Raw genomic sequence first — 21,360 nt, 5'->3', positions numbered from 1 at the left:
TGGGGAAAAATAAGGATATAGTTTTCAGGAAAATTTAGTGTTCTCTGCTTTGGAAGACTCAGCAAAATAAGGGTGTAGAAAACACACAAAATACATTTGGACACTTCTTTCAATCTCAAAGAGCAAAGATTTGGAAAAAAAAAAAGTTACCTTCTCAATTCTTCACAGATGATAAATATTTGCAAAATATTTTTCAAAACAAACATAGTCACACACACACACACGCACACATCCACAGGGTTCCTAAGAAAATTCTACATTGAGATCACTCTTTTGAAATTTTCTGAATGAAATCCTGGTCAACAAAATAGAAACACACCTTTAAAGAACAAGGATAAGAGAAGAAGAGGGAAAGGATAAAATGGTCTACATTTGGGATTGTTCTCAAAGTGAAAATGCATTATCCGTGCAGGTAAGCAGATCTTCATCAGGTATTCATTTTTAGCTTTAATCTAACACGAATTTTTGAGTGAAGTCCCAGATGGCAAAATAAAGACTTATTGAGAAAATATAGATCAACTAACAAACAGTGAAAGCTGTCAACATAGCAAAACCAGACAAACCAGATTTTGAAAAACAGAAAGCATAAAGATTATTTAAAAAAAAAAAAAAAAAAAAAAATGAATGGGAATTAAAATAATATTAAAATTTGGATGCAAATGAAGTGTTTTATTACAAAAAGCATAAGAACTCAAGCCTAGTAGTTATATTTTGAAAGATGTTTATCCAACTTCCTTTTGAGAATGTCTTTACATTTGGGAAGCAGTGCAATATCATAACCAATAATAGTAGTATCCCAGATTACAGAGGCCCATAAAGAGACTTGGGTAACTTCTCATTTGTAGTGAAAACGAGCAACACAGGAAGCTGAAATACTGCACGATAAAGTAGGAGTCTTGGACTACAGTAGAATAAATGGTAGGCTAGTTCACATTTCTTTAGCAATGTGAATCTTTATTTAGACAACCTGGCAGTGGCCAGAGAACACTGAGAAAAAAAACACAACTCAAAGGTAGATGAGTAACAGGAAACAAACAGATTCTTATACTACCATATGTAAATATTTTTATTTTCCATTTTAGAGTTGTAATTACATTCAAGAATAGTATGGACTAGCACATAGATGATTGTGGCAAAATTCGATGTTTTTCAAAGCTATCAGGAATTCATTTATCCTGAAATATTTTGAAGGGAATAACCACCATATGGCTTAAGGCCATGTCAATTAGAGAGTAGCAACTGTGCTGTAGAAAAATAAACATCTTACTGTTCCTGCATACTGAGTTTTTAGACACAAAAAGAACCTGTCCCCTCCCTTCCTCTTACAAAACAGGACTATGAATGCAGCACAAAAACTCTGGGTGTGTGCTTGTGTGCACACATGCACAGGAGATATTATTGCCAAGAACTGTTCAAGAAACCACTGTAGCTGATATAAGAACTTGCCACAAATCACTGGGATAGCATTACATAAATCACCATTTTCTGAAACTAGTATTGTCATTCCACAGGTTTCTTCAGGACAATCAAGCAGTGAAAGAAAAAGTGTAATGCAGCTCCCTTTGTGTGGCCCTCACCACAAATTTAATTTAGTAGATTACAGTTAAATGTTACTGCCATTCTTTTTCTTGATTATTTTTCATTTTTGTGGATATATATTATATAACGTGATTGAGACCATCTGTTCCATTTATATTTTTGACTATCAGAAGTCATTGCTAAAATATTGTGCAATTTATTGTATTTTGCATTTGTAGATTTACATAAAGCACATTATAATTGAGCATAATAACAGAAGACACAATTAAATAACAAAAAAATATCTAAAGATCTTATCCTGCTTTAATCTTGCTAACTTATAACTCAAAACCTTAGAGACAGCTGTTGTTGACATAGCCTCAACAGAACAAGCTCTCATATTGGGGGGATTAAATCAGTAAATCCTGAACTCTATGCCAGACATCACCTATTTATTTATTTGAAGGGGAAGCACACCAGCATTGACAGATTCAAGCTTATCTTGCTCCAAGACAGCTGTATCTTTTCAGGGACAGACTCAACTCTCACCACCTTCAGTTCATGCGAAGGTTATTTACCTTATTAGTAAAAGAGAAGCCTGCACTCGTGGAGTTGTAGATTTACAAGGAATGGAAGGATCCACATCTGTTGCTTCCCATTTTGGAGTTTATGGACTACCGTTAGCAATTCAGCTATGTCATCCTTCAGTTCCATTTGAGCTCTTGAGTGAATATGTTCTCCATACTTTGCTAGTGATCTTTCTGTGTAGCTGGGCTTGAAGTATCTATGATCGCATTTATGACACAGAGACATCTCTGCAGAATCCTCCCTTGCACACCAAAGCACGCCAGTTCCCTGTACAGCAAACCCCAATGCAAATGTGTTCATTTCTACTCTCTTTCCTGCACATTTCCTGCATACTCTGTCATTTGAATACATAAGGTCTTTGGCAAGCCTTTTGCTCCTGGTAGGTCAGAATCTGTACTTACAACCAGTCTTAGCTCTTCTGGGTGGTTGCTCTTCAAGCTCTGCTTTGCTCTTTCTAATTCTAACAATTAATTGGCCAACTGTGAAATACTTTCAGGTTTACTTGAATACATTTCAGGTTTTGAGGTTTGATGTCTCTTCTGTAGTAACCTCCATGTTGCTACCTAGCCATCTTGACTTCCTGTGAGGTTCCTGCAAGCCCCTCCTAATGGGTAACAGGCACTGGTACTGTGTCTGATCGGCACGCCTCCAAAGCCTGAAAGAATTTTACTTTTTACATCCTTTATATCTTCTTTTACAAAAATGAGAAAGCTTTGTTATTCATGCCCTCTTTTTAGCTGGTGAAGCTGTGGTGTCCTGTTTTGGCCCTTTCTTGATAGCACGGGAACAGCTCCCAAGAACATGTCCATCCCTGGGGATGAGTGTAAAGCTATTTCCACTTTATGTCCTCTTTGGAGAGAGTGATGGGAGTAAACACAGCTGTTCTGCACAACCTCTACAATGAATCTTCAAGGGAAAACAGTACAGCTAAGCTATAACTTACCTGAGCAAGAGTGTAATGATCTAAATTTACAGTAATGAGAAGTTTTAATTTGATACCAGAAACTGGAATTAACAGATGAGGTCATGTTTCAACTAATGAATGTAATATTCATTGTTACTGTCAGGAGGCACTTACCTATAAGGACTAATGCCATTACTGTTATTTGTAATAGGAAAATTACTGGGAAAAAACACCAAAGCAACGCACACCAGCATTAGAGAATTTACAGAATAACAAATAAAGACACATATTGTCTGGATACTGGGTGTGAGGGGGAATCCATTTTCTAAAGAGGCCAGCTTTTTTTTTCTTTTTTGTTTTTTTTTTTTTTTTTAGCCCCATTAAGTATAGAAGGTATATAGTCATCTAGGTAAAGTGCTTTAAAGAGGAATTTGATTGGAGATACATTTCAAGCTCAAACATAGAAAAGTGGAGGCCTTGAGGAGTTACTTATACTGATGTACTGTTTGTGACCCTGAATACCAATTTGAATGCATATAAATCAAAGGTATTAATTGTTGTTATGTTTCCACTTGAGAGGTAAAATTTTCTCCTGCAACTCTACATAAGAAAGTTAGAAAACCTGTACAGTACAATCAGGTAAGGTGATGTGCTACTCCTAGATCTTCTCCCAGGGTAACTTAGACCAGTCTGTAGGTTTGAAGGACATGAGTTCCAAGCAAATCCCAGTATGTTCTGGGTCCCCCTCTGCACCAACCCTTTCTTCTACTTGCTATAAAGAGATTGTAAAGGAATAAGGAACTCAGGGTTGATGTACTTATTCTTATATGAATATTAGTCTGTGATCAGAGCCTTTCACCCTTTCAAGTATCCTGTCCTTTCATAAGGAATTGGGCTTGCAACTTATATTTTAAACTTCCTTTAAAAAGACCAGGTCTCATTTCTTCAATATTTAATATATTTTTTTTTTAATTTACTCTTAGAGTTCAGAGTTACCTGTCAACTTTGCACACCAGATGCTCTCCTTATATTTTGTGAATGAATAAAGAAACATGAAATTTCAAACAGGAATTTCATTTCCAGGTTGCACTGAATGGCAATAAACATGTGTTTTGAACTACTTCAAAATATAACAAAGCAATAAAGCAACTCTAGAAAGAAATAGAATCAGGATATTTTGATCCAATATCAGCAAACAAATACCAATATTTGTTCTGATAACAATCTGCATTGTTCCCTCAATAGTCACACTTGATAACTATTCAAAACTCATGAACATCTACACTTCACCACTGTTTCATTTATCAGAATGGAGGCAATTGAGGAGAATAATCATTGTCAAATAATAAAATATCCTTTTTTAAAAAAAAATCAACCCTGAGAATAAGATTCAGGATTTCTGTTTTCTGATAATATAACTTCAGAAATTATTTGATGACTTTATTTGAAAAATGGGTATAATCCAAGTGAATGGATACAATTCTTTTTTTTCCACAGTCAGAAACCCTGTATCCTTTTAAATACGAGAGGGCATTCATTTCTTTTTGTTCCCCCTCCCTGCCCCCAGAGTGGAATAAGATGAAAGAAAAGGGCTGAAAAAGAACACCACCCTCCTTCAATTTTCTCATGTTACATGCAAAGGGCCATGCTTCCATCAATGCTACAACATATAGCTGCATCTGTATCTATGTTATTTTTTTAGCCTCTCAAAATGCTTCTTACATTTCATATGTTTTTTTCTGTAAAGACAACAATTGAGAAGCAACATATAAAGTGATTTTGAGTCCTTTTGCACACAAAGTATGCTATAGGCAATAACACACTCCAAAAACAATAAAAAACCAAACCAAACCAAAAAAAACACCACCACCAAAGCTCCTCTCAGTGCCCACGCATTCATCCTTCTGCTCTGTTGTTAATCCATATAGACTTCACAGATAATGGATGTCCTTGGCATTGCAGCCATCACTACAGCTATTGCATTGGGCCTTGCTAAGATGGAGCTAATTTTCCCCACAGCCACCTTCATAGTGATATGCTTTGTATTGGTAACTAGAAAGGTGTTGTCAACGCACTAGTGTTTTTTATGGCTACTACTGAGCAGTGCTTGTACGGCAGCAAGGCTGCCTCTCTGTCATTCCCCCTTACCAATAGGCTGAGGATGGGCAAGATATTGGGAGGGGACACAGTAAGGACAGCTGACCCAAGCTGACCAAAGGGATATTCCACACCATATGACATCTGCTCAGCAATAAAAGCCAAGAGAAGTGAGAACAAGGATGGTCATTCATTATTATGATGTTTGTCTTCTGGAAAAACATGATGTTTGTCTTGCGTACTAAAACCCTACCTCCTGGGGAGTGGCTGGACATCACCTGCTGATGGGAAGTAGAGAATAAATCTTTTGATTTATTCCCTACTGAGAAGGGGAGGAAGAAAATTATGAGTAAAGCTAAGTGCAGGAAGAAGGGAGGGTTGAGAGGAAAGTGTTTCTAAGATTTGATTTTACTTCTCGATATCCTGCTCTGATTTGGTTGGTAATAAATTATATACGTTTCCCCAGGTTGAGTCTGTTTTGTCTGTGACAGTAAATGATGAGTGATCTCTCCCTGTCCTTATCTCAACCCCAGAGCCTTTTGTTATATTTTGTTATATTTTCTCTCCCCTGTCCAGCTGAGTCACTCCAGGGGAGTGACAGAGTGGTTTTGGTGGGCACCTGGCACCCAGACATGTTCAACCCAACCCAGCTATTAGCTCAAACCATCCAATTAATCCTTTTAAAGACCTGTCATTAAGCTACATTTTGAAAGTAAATGTTTTTTGAAATTTATGTGGAAGAGAAGAATCACTTTCACTTGATGTGGCACTTCTACACATGGAAGCAAACATCATTGCTATGTGGTACATCACTGAAGGTGCCAATAGGTACACTTCAGTCCTAAACCTGAATGACAGCATAGGATCAGAAATTGGATTTTTGGCAATATGAAATTACTGTGTCTCTTTTTCTCAGAAAATATTAATATTCATAGGATAATTACATGCTATTTATTATATATACATTTTTCCTTTAGAGATACCAAGAGGTTACTGGAACTTAAAGGTCAATTTGTATTTTTATGATAAAAAGCATTAGAGCTGCCTTCAAGAGATCTAGGCTCACATCCACACTCACTGCTTGCCATGTGACCTTGGTTAAGTCATCGTTTTGTTTCAACTTGCCAGATTAATGTAATATCTAACTCTGATATGAAGTAAAGCTAAACGTGGTTGGATAGAAGACATGAGTACAAGTACAGAGCCCAGCCCTATTTTAGGATTAGCTAACTTGAAGTCTACTGACTGACTTGAGGAGTTGATAACAGTAACTTACAAGACAGAAAGAAAAACCTGTGCTTGAATATCTTGTTTTCCATCACAGAAGTGAAAGTGACAGAGAAGGCAGGGAGATTCTCATTCAGTGAATCCTGAATTTTTACCCTTAAAAATACTTGTTGTTGACAGCACTTGTAAATCTTGACAACTAGTGTCACCACTACAACTGAGGCATTAAGGATTTTCAGAATTTGCTCAATACTAGTTAAGAACTAATGGTTAAATATGTGATTAAGCAGCCAATATAACACATTTCCAAAATACAAATGTTTAAAGAGAAAAACATCGGTCTGTTACTTCACACACATTGAGGGTTTTGTGCTCATCTGGAAAAAACAATGGGATATCTGACCTGCATCACTAAGATTTACTGAGGCTTTACTGTGCTTTTAGTGTCCAGATTAGGTTTTCAACCCGATCTTACTTTATTGTTTGCAAGCTAGACATACAAAGAAAACTTCCTTCCCAAGGAAGAGTGCTAAACAGGCAATGATTCATTTCACAAGAAAGGCATGACTTACCTTGTGAAAGTTCCTGAAATATGCTGCCTTCTCATCTGGAAATTTTTCTAGTCTCCTGGGTCCTTTACTGGAAGCCTTCTTGAAAACCAACCAACAACGCCTGAAAATCTGCAAACAAAGTAAAGGGTTTATATTAGCTTTTCTTTAAAGGTAGACAGTGTCACAAATGCATTCAGTTACATAACTTAGGAAGAAATTTTAAAATGTCAATATTTTATTTTTAAAGTCTGGAAAATTTTGAAAGCTTCAATTATTTCTACACAATCCCAATCTGTCAATTTATACATATTGATTGTCAGTCATTTCTAGATTTTTTGATTCAATTTCTTTCATGCATGCCAAATTTGACAATTCCTGAGGTGAAAGTAAATCCACAAACTTCTAATATGAAAAGAATTACGAAGCTATCATTAGAGGAAATATATTCAGAATCCACTCCATGTATTTCTAGCTTTCACATTTCTGCTCTATATCTGAGAGTATCAATACCATTGAGAAACATTCATTGCAGGTTTTAACACAATACTATAATCAGCAGCTAGTGTAAGCTTGCATGCACAGAAAACACAAGGTTGAAATAAGCACCAATGTGACCATTAGTGTTCAACAACATCTGGTTCTCTCACTTAGTTCAATGACAAGCTTTCTAGGGAAAAACTTTGCAGATTATTAAAGTTTGGGAACACGTAGTGAAAAATAAAATCCTGCAGAAAGCACACACACACAAAAAAATCCTCTCTTTTTAATGAGAAAAACACTAGATTACTAGACTTAGCCTAAAATGCATTTTTAAGCTATGAGGGTACTTTATTAGAGTAATTTCCAAGCATTCTGATGGTATTTCCCTAACCAGAAGCTTAAAATCAGGACTGAATTATCAGATGAGAATACAGTTCAAAGAGAAACTGATTAAGGCTAATCCTCTACACTATATTATGCAAGTAGAGGATTAGATATTAAACTATTTTTACAATCTAAGAAAATAGTTTATTTCATTTTCCTTTTCAGTACTTGCATAGCTCTATACACAATACCATACAGAATTTTATGTTATTATTTCAAGGATACATAGAAAAACAAACGAAAAAACCCCAATACTAGTTAATGGTTCCACTGGCCATATGTGACAAGCCTTATTTCTTCCAAAATTCTACAACATTTAATGATACAACACAAGAAGTACAGTACTATTTAATCTGGATCAAATACATCACCTATTACAAAAAAAATTAAAAAAAAAAAAAAATCAAGGAAATATGAGCAGGGAGAGCTAAAATAATGAGTTTTCCCCTCAATGTGCTGCTGTCTAAACTGAGTATAAGCAGCAAATATAATGTCATTAAAACAATTAAGATTAACCACATTCTGATATAATAATACTGACACTATCCTGTTGCCATTGTTTCAGATGAATGTTATCAGTCAAAGTAAGTGTTTTCTTTAAAAAAAAACAATTGGACTGCAGTATCAATGTCTTTAATTATGAAGACTTTCAGAAGAAAACAAGGCATTTAATGAAGTCGTCTGCAAATGTACTTCTTACAAGGCATACTCATATTAGTTTCTTCCTACTAAGGTTGTAAAGTGACAGCTCTACAACTGTATTTCCTATCTCAGAAATTATTTCACCTAACCTGGAGGAAAGCAAAAACAATATCATATTTCCTGAAAAAAAATGACATTACACTGTGGGACATCATAAACCATCATTATTAGATAGTACTTTCTACAAAGAATCTGTTGGCACTGTTGCAACTTACTTTACCAAAGCTGAAGCACTGCTCCCTCAGTTATCTCTTGATTAACCCAAGTTAATTTTTCATAATGTTATGGTATGAAAAGCTCCACACGCGGGTAGAGGATATTCACGCTATTTTGACCTTGCTAAAAGCAACAGCACCAGCTGTCCAAAGGGGACATATTTATTCATTTCATGAAAGTGTTGCTTTTAATAATACTCCTGGCTCTTGAGGGATGTGGGGTTTTTTTTAGTCTCCATGTATTTTCAGCTAATCTCTTCTCCTCTGACGAAAGTCTTTTTATTAAGGTAAAACCCATTGCCTTCATTTAAATCCTTTATTGATTTCCTTATTTTCATTATCTGCCCTTAATCATTTACAGTCCTAAAAGACTTCTCTTCAGAAAAACAGATCAACCTACAAGTCCTGTCATCAGTGGCCATGGGTTTTAGCACAGTCAACAAATCCACATTTTACAGATGACCTGAATTTTGGACAGCTGGTGACAAGATAACAGAAGCTTTGTGCTAATTGACTGAGAGGTTTTTTGAAGATTAGGGTTTTTTGGTCTTTTTTAGTTTGGTGATTCTGTTTTGGTTTTTAATATATATGGCACATTCATGTTTCATTTTAAATGCAAAGTATTAGTTAGATCCAGTACATCAGAAGTATCCCTAATAAATGGAAAACTTGACATGCAAAATCAAGGAGCCAGATTTCTCCCTGCAAGGATGAGAATGTTTGCCAGATAAAAGGTCATCTATTATGTCCTCCAAAGCAATTCCTTCAGTGACAAATGAGCAGGGTTTCCTGAATGGCAACTTCAGCCTTTTTTCACTGGATATCAATCTGGGACAGTGTGGAAGCAAGTTTGAGGGTTTGCAGCTGAAGTGACAAAATTCAAGAGGGTGGCTTTGACTCCCTTATAAGTGGGCACTTCAAAGTATCCATGGAAGAGGGAGAGATGTTATCTTTAAGGATGGTCCTTATCAGGCCTTTTCCCACATTTCAGCACTGGGATGAGTTAAAAATCTTCAGTGCACAGACTGCAGGAACGAACAGCCCTTGTTTTTAAAGGATGACACTGAACAGCAAGAGGAGGGAACCATAAGTTTTAACCTTTAGACCGTTACTGCTCCAATTCATTGGCATCTGTTTTTTTCCAGACCTTTAGGGAGAAGGGAGATCTGAAGAACAGAATGGTTTGAAGAGGGCTCCTGATATGGTGTTTGTACATACACTAAGGTACATCCTTACATTTGGTTTTTATTTTTTTTAACGTATTTTTAAAGCTGGTATAACCAGATACAGTTCCACTGCATTTCAGCAGCATTTTACCTTACTACACCAACAGACAGCTTGTATTTCTGTGTTTGAAAAAGCATTAGCATCTGAATTTACCTGCAAATATAAATAAATAGGTGCAGGTCTGAGCACATAGCAACCAACATTTGCCTTTCATAAGGCAACTTATTGTTATACAGAAGCCTACACAATTATTCACGGTCTGTGAGATACTCTTTTATCCCTGGCCTACTTTAGGATGCCATTGGCTGTAATCAAAACTTCTGAAAGATTTCTAAAGTCCTCAGATAATTGGGGTAGCCATTGTGAAAGAAATCAGCATCAGTCCTTCAACAACAGAGAGAATCACAACCACTCATGGTGTTGTCTACATAATAATTAGTATTTCCTGTGAGATTTAAGTGTCTGTTTTTCACACAAGCATAGTTGAAGAACTGCCAAATATTTGATAATTTAATCAGTTTTACAGCATTATTGGATGAGCACTGACTGCTCAGCAAAAATGATTGAAAAATTTTGTATTGGTGGCACACACCACAAAGTTTAAGCCAATGCCATTGCTCTTCTCTGGTGAAATTCAGAAAGACAGCATTAGGTACATGCTATGTTTAGTTTTTCTTTTATTAAAGTATCAATTAGAAGGACCAAAACTTGTTCAGTACAAACCTGAGAAGGATTCTATTGAAATTACCTGCTGAGTCCATGGCATAGCAAAATCGCTTCAAACAACACTCCTTCTTCTCTCAGTTTTACAAGATGGGCAAAGCAGAGAAATAATATTTCTCTAGATCCCACTACCTGTGCAACTATAACTCAGTAAGTGATGGCAGTAACTCAGTACACTTGTGGTCTAGTAAGAACTGATTCAGCTGCCCCTTGCAATCTCATATGGGAATGATTTTCATTACAATGTATAAACTTTCAGGGGAGAGCAGCCTCTGTTCCTAAAGACGGATTCATCTCATTAGCGACAGAAAAGGATACCCGACCTGGAACAATATAACATTATCGTGCCCAAACGATTTTTGAAATCTTTCCAGTCAATAATTCAACTTCCAGTGTTGCTCCATTTCTATTGATCTTTAGAGATTACTTTATTATATTTTACTTGAAATGCTATAACAGATCAACTCATAGTGAAAATCTCTGCAGAAACTTATTTTCCTACTTCTTCTGCTTAACTCAACTCTCGGGTCACCTTACAGCATGTTCATGTTTTTTAATATTTTTGACTACTATACACAAAAGTTTGGCTTCTGAATGGATCATTATTCTTCATGTTTATATAATAAATTTCTGTTTTATTTCTGCTATGCTTGTTCATAATAAATCTATTAAAAGTCATATTACAGGAAAGTCATTGGCTAAATTAGTTTTTAAGCAATAAGATTTTTTTTTCCTTTTCTTAAAATAATTTAAAATAACTTCTTTACAGTGGAAATCTTACACATGATTTTCCATTAGCCTGAGATTTCTAAGGCCTTTTCCTAGTCGTTTACAATAGATGCTTTTGACACTAACATTTATTTTTATCCACAGCTGTAGCTAATAAAGCTTTGCCAGTCATCGCTAATATTTTGAGAAGGGATTTTTATTGACAAGTCTCTCCACATTATTTCAAAAATTCAACCCTCATCCATCCTTTTTTTTTTTTTTAATATTGCCAGAAAAAGAAAGTTACACCAGTATAAACTGCTTGCCTTTTTTTTTTCCAAAGCATTTAACATGCTCTGAGATCCCCCTGCCCCTACCCAAAATATAGTACAAATGGCAATCATTTTCTTTTGTGTGCATATTTTGGCAAAGGAAGAAAAGTCAAGGGGTGACAACTTAGCATTTCAGTGGAAATACAGTTGTCATGCATTTAAGTAAAATTTAAGAGACATTGAAAAACACTTATTATCTGTAAAAAGGTCCAAGAGGAAAATGGGAAGACAAAGCTATTTGTGTCTCTGCTAAAGAGAAAGTTGCAGAGTACAAGCTATTGCTGACTACAGTCAGTAGAAAACAAAAGAAAACAAAATACCTCATTGCAATCTACCTACTTGAGTTACCAACACTTTACATTAAAAAACCAAAAGCAAGTACCGTTGTAACAAGGCATGCCCTCCCTCCACACTATAGGTTTCTGGCCATCTTTGAAATTAAGGTGCTCTAGAAACAGTGTTTTTCCTTGTTTTGAACAGCACTGGTTTCACTGTCTACTTTTTTGAAATGCAGTTGCCACTGCACTAAGTGGGTGCATTTTGGGAGGCAAATTTGGACCTGTATGAAGAAACAACATAGACGGAACATGGCCACACAGAACTGAGCTCCCAAATTAGTGCAGAGGGTGCAGAGTAGAGGAATCAAAGGTAGCTCCTGCTCCTTTACCACACCACTGGGAGCTCAGGTACCTCCCAGCAGCAAAGCAGAGATCCTCCAGAGTCATCTGACAAACACACACCCCATACAGAAGGAGAGGCAAAAATAACCTATAGCCCTGCTTGGCAGCATGAAGTTACTTCCTTCTGTCAGCAGCTCTGGGATGAGGGGCCAAGACTTTATCAAAAGATACAATAAGCTTTGGGAGGTTTTCCCTTTTTTTATTGATTCTAACTCTCCACCTGCTCTTGCCTGTTTCAACTTATTTTCTTCAAACATTGCCATAGTATCTACCACAAAGCAATTGCAAAAAACTGTAAAGGCAGGATTAAAAAAGACATGAATGTACCCCCAAATGATCACTACAAATGCCTTTAATAAAAAATGCTGTCTGAAGGTGTGTTATGAAGGTTATCCAACAGGGAAATACTCCTCATTTATTAAAACCTTGTACATACCCTTGAGCTTCATTTTATCATCCCAATTAGGAAGAAAGGTTAAAACTCTAGTTTAGAAACCTTGTGGTATAACCTTCTGCAACATTATAGAAGACAATTAGTCCTGAGATCATTTTAGTGTCATAGTTCAAATCCTAGAAGCATTTTTTTATTATTTCCCAGGTTGCAAATCTGTTGGCATTTTAAGTTAGGAATAGAAGAAAGAGAGGAACATCTGCTACAAACTGTTTCATCACAGATTAAATCAATCCTTGTGGGGTTGATTGCAGAGAATTAGGATGGTTAGAGAAAGATGATTAGGGACAATTCACTCAGTTATAATATATATACGTCATCTTTCCACTGTCATAACATACCATTTTAGATGCATATAAATGTTTATAATATAATTTTTGACATTACAGTCACAAGCTATACATGCAATCCATATAAAGATTTATTTTATTATTAGAGAGTTCTGTGAAAGCTAAGCACACCATAGTAATTTTCCAACTATTCCTATACTAAATAAACTACTGTGTGTATAAACACTTTAACTATAGAATCTGAAGTCTTTTGTTTGTGTGTGTGTGTGTGTGTGTGTGTATGCATGTGTGTGTGTTCAAAAAAAGAGCGGGGGAAACATATCTGAACAGATTTGCACGTTGTATTCATGTGAAGAGTGTTACGCAATTTTATCAGTGCTTAAGCACTGACAGCTTAAAAACTCACCACTGTTACTTTGCTTTGAACTGCCAGCACGGTAATTCAAGGACAGAAGGACAGCCTACAAAAATAATGTACCCAGTCTTCATAGCAGTCTGCAGATCAGCAGAATTTGTCACTTTTATCTGAATTGATCGTATGGTTGTTTAAAAAAATCAGTTCCAGTAGCTATTTTCTGGCTTTCTGCATTTCTGAGCCAGTTTTGGCAAGACTAACCTCAGTGATATTGGAGGAAACCTAATACTGCTTGCTTCATGTCTGGCCTCAAAGTAGATGACAAAAAAATCTCAAAACAAAAGTCTGGTTACAACAGCTTTAGGAGACATCGAGCAGAAAAATCTCAGAACTTGCAATATTTTTAAATAAAATGTTATGCCAAAGAAATCTCAAGCATTTCACTGAGCTTAAGTGAATATGTAGTAACTACTTATGAACAATTATGTAGCTGGAATTTGCACCAAATTCGTATCTCCTCCCACAGGTACTTTTCTAAATGTAATCGGAAAAAATGGTTTTGCTTTATTTTAATAATAAATTTTAGAAGCTTCTCAAATTGAACTGGAGTAACTAGCTTACTTATCGGATATTTCTTTGGTGGAAATATCAATGCTTTCCTCACTTTTTACAAAGTTTTACTTTAATTAATTACAAATAAAGATAGACTACTTGAAGACAACAAAGCACAAATAATGGTTTGAATTTCTGCAATGGAAAGCAATATTTACAGCAGAAACATTACAACTCCAGTCATCAGTTTTTAATCATAAAGCTCTATATCGAAATAATGGAAATACCAGTGCAGTGAAACTTCTTAATTTTTGACTCTACTGTGGATGAACGTATTAAGCTGAAATGCAATATCTTTTACACATATTTAGTAGACAGCCATCACTTTGTTGAAAAAGTCAAAGGCATTTAGCATACCTACAAGGAAATCTAATGCCAAGAAACAGATGAGTTACTGTTATTGAGATAGATTACTTATTTATGTCTTTATAAATAAAAATTCAGACCTTAAACCACAATCTGAAATAACACACGTTGAAAAATTGTATCTATCTCCTCACATTCTTGTTAGAAAGGTGGGAATTTGTGAAAAACTCTGTTACAAAAACAAAACCACGCAGCAGAATACCTTAAAATGAAGCATAGCTTCCTAACAGAACAGTAATTGCAAACATCTGTTCTATATTACTAAGGGAAAAAAACTCAAATCAGTCTTACAGCTCCAGTTTAGGGAGCTACATGCTTCATAATCCAAAATTATTCCCTATGTTTACATCACCTAGTATTGTGCCACATATATCCTTACCTGTCTCTACATTATCACATGTAAACCTGTCTTAGCAGGTCCTCAAGATGCTGTTGTTTTCACTGATCAAATAAGTGGACATGGTGGGCTTTGCAAGGGATTTAATATAGATGAACACAGGACTAACTCTAAAGCACTTTCCACAAAGAATAAAAATGTGAGATGAATGTATACTATAATTTCTAACAGCAATTGATCATACAATCACAGAATGTCCTGAGTTGGAAGGGACCCACGAGGATCATTGAGTCCAACTCCTGTCCCTGCATATGACAACCCCACAGTTCACACCATGTGTCTGAGGGTGTTGTCCAGCCTCGTCTTGAACACTGTCAGGCTTGGAGTCGTGCCTCCCTGGGGAGCTCCAGTGCTCCTCAAAGTAGAACAGGAAAGTTAGGGTCTTTTATTCTTTGATGTATTTCGTGATTTCAACATATAGCTAGAAAATCTCACAAAACCAGCCACACTGATATATATGGGTGAAAGCAAACCATACTCTACAGGTGCATTATTAAACGCCTGATCACAGTCCCAGGCATGCACTCATGCAGGAAGTGTATGCAACATGTCTAAATATACTGAGACTAAACAATATATAAATGACAATGTAAAAGAAAAGCACTCCAAACTTGCTTGGGTACATTGTACTACAGAACAGAGCACAGATTCTAAAAATGGCATTTATCCATGACATTGCATTCAATAAACCTCTGAAGTACCAGGTTGTATGAAACGTTTATGTTGGTTACCTATAAATGAAACTTATCTTTTTTTATGAAGTTACATATTCTGCTTTGTCTGTCCTTTAAGTATTATCATATGTCTTAGACTTCATGGAGAAATTCATCTGATATAGAAAAGAAGGTGTTCTGCAGAATGAAGCCCGCAGTAGGATTCAAGTAGGACCCTACAAATAGTAACAATCAAGAGGATGTCTAATATCAGTGCCGTTTTTTTGACATTTCATTGCTTGCATTGCTGTAACATATAGGTTAAATCTCCTCCTGTCAAAGAATCATAGTTTTAACGGATGCAGGTGTGCCCCCAAAGACCATCTTACTTTTAACGTAACTGAAAGGGAGAAAGATAAATTAACAGTTGATGGTAAGTGGAAATAGTTAAAAGCGCAGAGTTAGCATGAATCCTCTGCAGCAGGAATAAAATGGATACTAAAATTGAGTACCACAGTGACATTTGCTGCAGTATTCATATACAGAAACATTTGGAATTTTAAAAGTAAAAAAGTAAAAACAAAAATCAAACCAAACACCCCCCAAAAATAACCATAGTTTCCTCTGGGTCTTAAGAGTTTAAGAGAAACATGTATGCAGACAGAAAGATACGTATTTCAAATACGTCGTTCATTTGTATCAGTGATTTGCTTTCTGCCACTCTTGTGCTACTTATTCTACAACATTTCCTGAAAATCTCTGCTTAAAGATGTTACCAGTCTGCTATTACAAAGAGTAAATATTGCACAGAATAAACATGTAATCCAAAGCAAGAAAAATATGAGAAAAGAAATACAACTAAGAGGATTTGGAAGAAAAAGTTATAGCCCTTAGCTCTTGTAACTACCAACACCAGTTCTGTTCAGCTTTCATTGCAACAGCATATTTTTAACAGGTAAAGACAGGTTTTACTCAAAGAAAACTAGCATGAAAGACCTTCCCTAAGAACTCAAATGCAGCTGGTGTGTTACATTCCCAGCCAGGCTTTTCTGCGGGGAAATGTGCTACTACCATGGATTAGAAATCCATGTTGCTACAGCACTGGGAAAATAACACAGAGGAAAAGCAGATGGTTTCCAAACCCAGACCTCCGAAGTCCAAAAGACCACTCTAAATTTCCTGCTCTGTATCTATGATAGATTTTTTAAAAGTCCACCCTGGAAGTGTTTTAGAGATTGACCCAAAGTTTATCCAGATAAATCCACAGAAGCCATCCCAATGCTTCATTGCGCTTTAGCTCAGAACCAAGGTAACACTCAAGGCATCATGGATCAAACATAAATTTCTTTGTTGAGGGAAAGATGGTCATCCCACAAAGTTAATAACATCATCTCAGAGAAAAACAAACAAAACATAACCAAAGTAACCAAAAAAAAAACCCATACCAAATCAAAAAAACAAAACCAAATCAAACCTCAAACCAACCAACCAACCAAACCTTCCTCCCCATCACTTCCACCAGCTTTCCAGCACTTGCATGAGATAAAACTGTCCTTTTCTAACCATTTCCTGTGAGCAGAAGAAAATTATCAGTTTGCCCAACTGATGCTATTTGTTTTGTTATTCTCATCAGCTGCATATAAATAGAAAACATCTTGATTTTCTATGCTCTGGATACCACTGAGAGCAGAAGTGAGTAGAAGAGAAAAAAAAAAAACAAAACACATAACATACATACATATATATATATATATATAGAGAGAGAGAGAGAGAGAGTAGCATTTCTGGTCAAATCAGACGTACAATCTGTGATATCCTATACAGAGTACAAACCCCTAGCACATTGGTTCAATATTAGCTAACACTAATCCCTTTTTTCAGTTTTAGTGGTAGAAGTGCAGACAGGTCAACCAACAGCAGAAAACCACGTAGCTCATTTCCTGCAACTGCTGAGATTGTCTCAGCTACAAGATCTGAAGTTGTAACACATAGTCTAACATAAAAGAGAAATGGACGGTGGTGAATGTTTTTTACTCATTAGTATTAATTCTACCAGAAGCAAGATTTGGCTTTGCAGTATTGAATAGATAATACTCATATTTTTGTTGTGAAGTTTGAGTGAGAGTTTAAGACTTGTTACAGGTACAGCTCTATTATATAGCAATAGCAGCTCACAAACCCACAGCAAATCAGTTTACTTGTTAAGCAATTTTTCCATGCAAAAAGTCAGTAGAAAACTAAAGTTACAAAATAAAACATGCAGATTTTAGAGAAAATACCCATTAGCTTGAATAGAATGATTACCCTACCTTTATTAATAGCTTCTCTGAGTAAGAGCATACTATGAATCATGACCTAAAAAAAATTTGCCAAATTCTTTGTGATAAATATAGAGACTGCCAGAGAATGGACTATCAACTTCAGTGTAATTTTTTGTATTAGAACAGTGAAATAAGCAAGGTTTTATGAGCAATTCTTATCTTCTTCTAGATAAGGATTTATGTATATGGTGCCAGTTGACGAGCTCAACACAGATACTGTCTTACATATCAAGAGTCCACAGACATCAAGTGTCTCTTGACCTATCTGTTTTGTAATGAAGTTATAGGGAAAATTCCCAAATGATTTTATAATACCTTAGAATTAAAGTTTCTGATTTTGGGGAGGGTAGAGAGAAGAGACAAGGAAGGAAAAAAAATTCAGTATAGAATTACATAAATGAACACTAGTAATCTCAAGCACCCCAACCGAATGATTCAGAATTTGAGAGGTTTTTATTTTATATTTACAACATCTCTATATATCAGACAATGTATACTGACAGCAGTAGGTAAACTTCAGTCTCTGCATGTTAAGTAATATATTTTATGGTCACTCACCATTAGATGTATTGATGTATTTATAGCATAAATAGGATTCTAAATTCACAGTTACATTTCCAGTATCTCAGAAATTAATCAAAGCAACTCTTTATGTAGCCATTAAACTCTTGCCAGTATATAGACAGATCTAGTACTGCAGAGCAGCTATTGCTACACATTCTCTGTTTTAAAGCTTACACTTAAAATGACACAGTTTGCTTATCAACTGAAATAGGTTACGTAAAAGTTGGGTATAGATGAATGAGAGGAAATATGCAAGTCACTGAGCCGTATCTCTTTCAGTTGCAGAAAGCCATCCAATAGAGATCTCCTTCTCTACTTATACTAATTATATCCAAGGAGATATTTGAAGTCTGACAGTTTGGTTTTTTTTGTTGTCCTCATGGTACAGGCTCAATAAGATATCAATAATTTCCTTCCTGAGGAGTAGTGGGGAGAAAAAATACTGGATAGTTCACATTCAGAATTTTTTTTTCATAGATGCTTAGTGGCTAACACCCAACCACCATGCTTTGGAAAGCTATCTTTTATTGTGATTTAATTTATTAGCTTTGTCCCAGCAGAAATTTTAATTCTTGCAGCTAATACCTGAATGAAGCAATTTTTGCCTTTGACTCCAAATCACTTGGTTTAGTACATTTCCCTACTGGCTTCTGTATTTTTAACTTATATTATAATGAATCTATCAGCAGGAAGAGCCATTCAAGCACAGAGATGGTAGTTGAATGCAGAATTCACCAGTGAACTCACAGCAAGACAGCCACTGTGACACTCAGCAGTTGAGGATGCTGTATCATCTTACCTTTTGATGGCAGAGCCTTTGTTCTATTTCTTATTAGAAGGACTCAACTCTATGTTTTTCAGGCAGCACATAGTATGTTATTTCTCCTTCAGCTCCTCTACCTTTCAAATTAATAAGTCTCTGTTTCCTATTAAGTCTGCCCTGCTGGACTTTAAATATCTTTCAATAATCACCTTAAATGATGGATATAAGCTCTAAGACTATTTATAAATAGACAAAAAATTATATAAATGGAGTTGACTCATAATGGAACATCGCCATATTTACAGTGCAATTTTTTACTTTTTCACAAATTCTGGATTTCTCTACTTTTAATTTCTGTTATCGCTCCTATTTCTGTTGTTGAATATGACAGGAATTCTGTTCTACTATGAACAGTCTCCATTCTTTTAGTATTAGCAGCACAGAAATTGAAGAAAATTATTAGCATTAGTAATTGTCTCACAGGATATATTCCAGGAGATACACTGTGCAATGTCATAGAAAAGTCTGTTTATTTCCATCCTACAGAGATAGCTGAAGTCTCCCATTCTTAAACATCAGCAAAGTTCATTCTACAATGCTTTTTTAGTATGAATTGTTTTAAAATATTTTGCAGATCTTTTTAATGCTCCTATCCTTTTTTCTGAAGTCTGCAGAAACATCATTAAAATGCAGTTTTTAATGGTACAGACATTGAAGACAGGAGGTTTATGGGGGTTTTCATTTTTTCTGAACTTAGTCTTTTTAGAAAGTAATAGCATGGTCGTACAGTACATGGTTTCCAGACCTTATTTATATTAAAGTTTTCTGGTCATCTTTTGCAGATGAAGGGCTTGCTGTTTAGTTTTCTGTATCTCAAAAGGGAGCAAGAGCAATATTCCCACTGACCACAGGCAGAAACAAGAAGAAAAAAAGAGCAATGGTCATTTTCACAAAACTGAGTCAAATTTGGCTTCAAAATACTGTTATTAAGATGGGTGGTCAAGATGATTCTGAACAGGTCTACATGAATAATTTCCCAGTTTCTTTTCAGAATTTTCTTTCTTGCTCATTGCTGACAAAAATCCACAATACAAGCTTAATAAAAAATTTGGAAGATAATACTTCTACAAGATATAGCATGTTTGGGGCTTGGTCTTAGAGTCTTAGTGCTTATTTAAAATGGGATTATTTTAAAAGAGAAGTTAAAAGTTCTCTCCCCTTCCCCTATATCTATAAGTAGAAAATAATAAGCCTTTGATTTTTATTTTTTTTTTTTCCAGGAAAAGCAAGGCAAACCGTAAAAAAAAAATATATCCCTCAGTGACCATGAACTAATTCAGTAACACAATACAATGCATACTTCCTTTGTCGTGCATGTTCTGTCATTCTACTTGTCACAGTTCCTTTTAACAACACTATACTGTTTCTCCAGAGATGCAAGTCAGTTATGCAAGTGGGTGTTTGTTCTAAAAATACACCTACAATTAAACATGTGAATATGTGTGTATACTTTTGCTCAGAAACTCTACTGGGAGGAAAGTATACCATTGAAAGGAAGGCACAGAAGTTGTCAAAATTTAATTAATTTATAGGCACCCCAAGCAGAAAATTCATCAGCACAGAGCATTTAAACAAAATATACCTTATGAAAAAACACAAACCCTTGCAAGCTTTGCTGACTGAGGTTCTTCAACTTTCTAATATTGCCACTGGTGATTAAAATTTCTTAGAACTGTCACATAGATGGTGTGTGCCTTATAAGAGTGTGCTTACATTAAAAAAATCTATTTTAGCATCTCTCTCATTACTACTGCAGAGGATTCCTGCAAACTGTGAATGCCAAAAGTTTCATATGATGGTTGAGATTATTTTAAAATCACATACTAGTAGTCAACAGTTTCACTCAGGCGCCTTAGATTAGCTGACCTCCATGATCCTATGAATATGTGAATTAATGACTAAATGCAACCTTCAATGCTTACATTTTGTTTTAGAGCCAAGTTTAGTTATATTTTTCTTTGCAAATAATTTCTGAGGAAGAACATCCTGAAGACCCCTTTCTCTAAAGATACAGCTCTTTTATTCTTCTCAGTTTTGCCATTTATTCTTTTTAAAACGGGACTTCAACGAAGTGGAGCAAAATTGGTTCACAGAGCCTACAAGAAGTCTTGCCACTTGTAGACTTTGGAAGCAGGGCTCTCAAACAAAGGCAAATGGTTAAAGGCATCAAAGCAGTCATATGTCAAAGTCTA

General features: G+C 35.6%; 1 protein-coding gene across 1 annotated transcript in view; it reads right to left on the bottom strand.

The window, feature by feature from the left end:
* Window positions 1–21,360, bottom strand: part of DOK6 (docking protein 6) — a 247,265-nt gene that overhangs the window by 142,503 nt on the left and 83,402 nt on the right. Inside the window, exon 2 of the mRNA XM_065830731.2 lies at window positions 6,907–7,014. Within this exon, the coding sequence (XP_065686803.1) occupies window positions 6,907–7,014 (108 nt within the window). The remainder of the gene's footprint in view (window positions 1–6,906; window positions 7,015–21,360) is intronic.

Source organism: Patagioenas fasciata, chromosome 2 (assembly GCF_037038585.1).
Source record: "Patagioenas fasciata isolate bPatFas1 chromosome 2, bPatFas1.hap1, whole genome shotgun sequence".
In the NCBI taxonomy this organism is placed as follows: domain Eukaryota; kingdom Metazoa; phylum Chordata; class Aves; order Columbiformes; family Columbidae; genus Patagioenas; species Patagioenas fasciata.
This window is presented reverse-complemented; position numbering and strand designations above follow the sequence as displayed.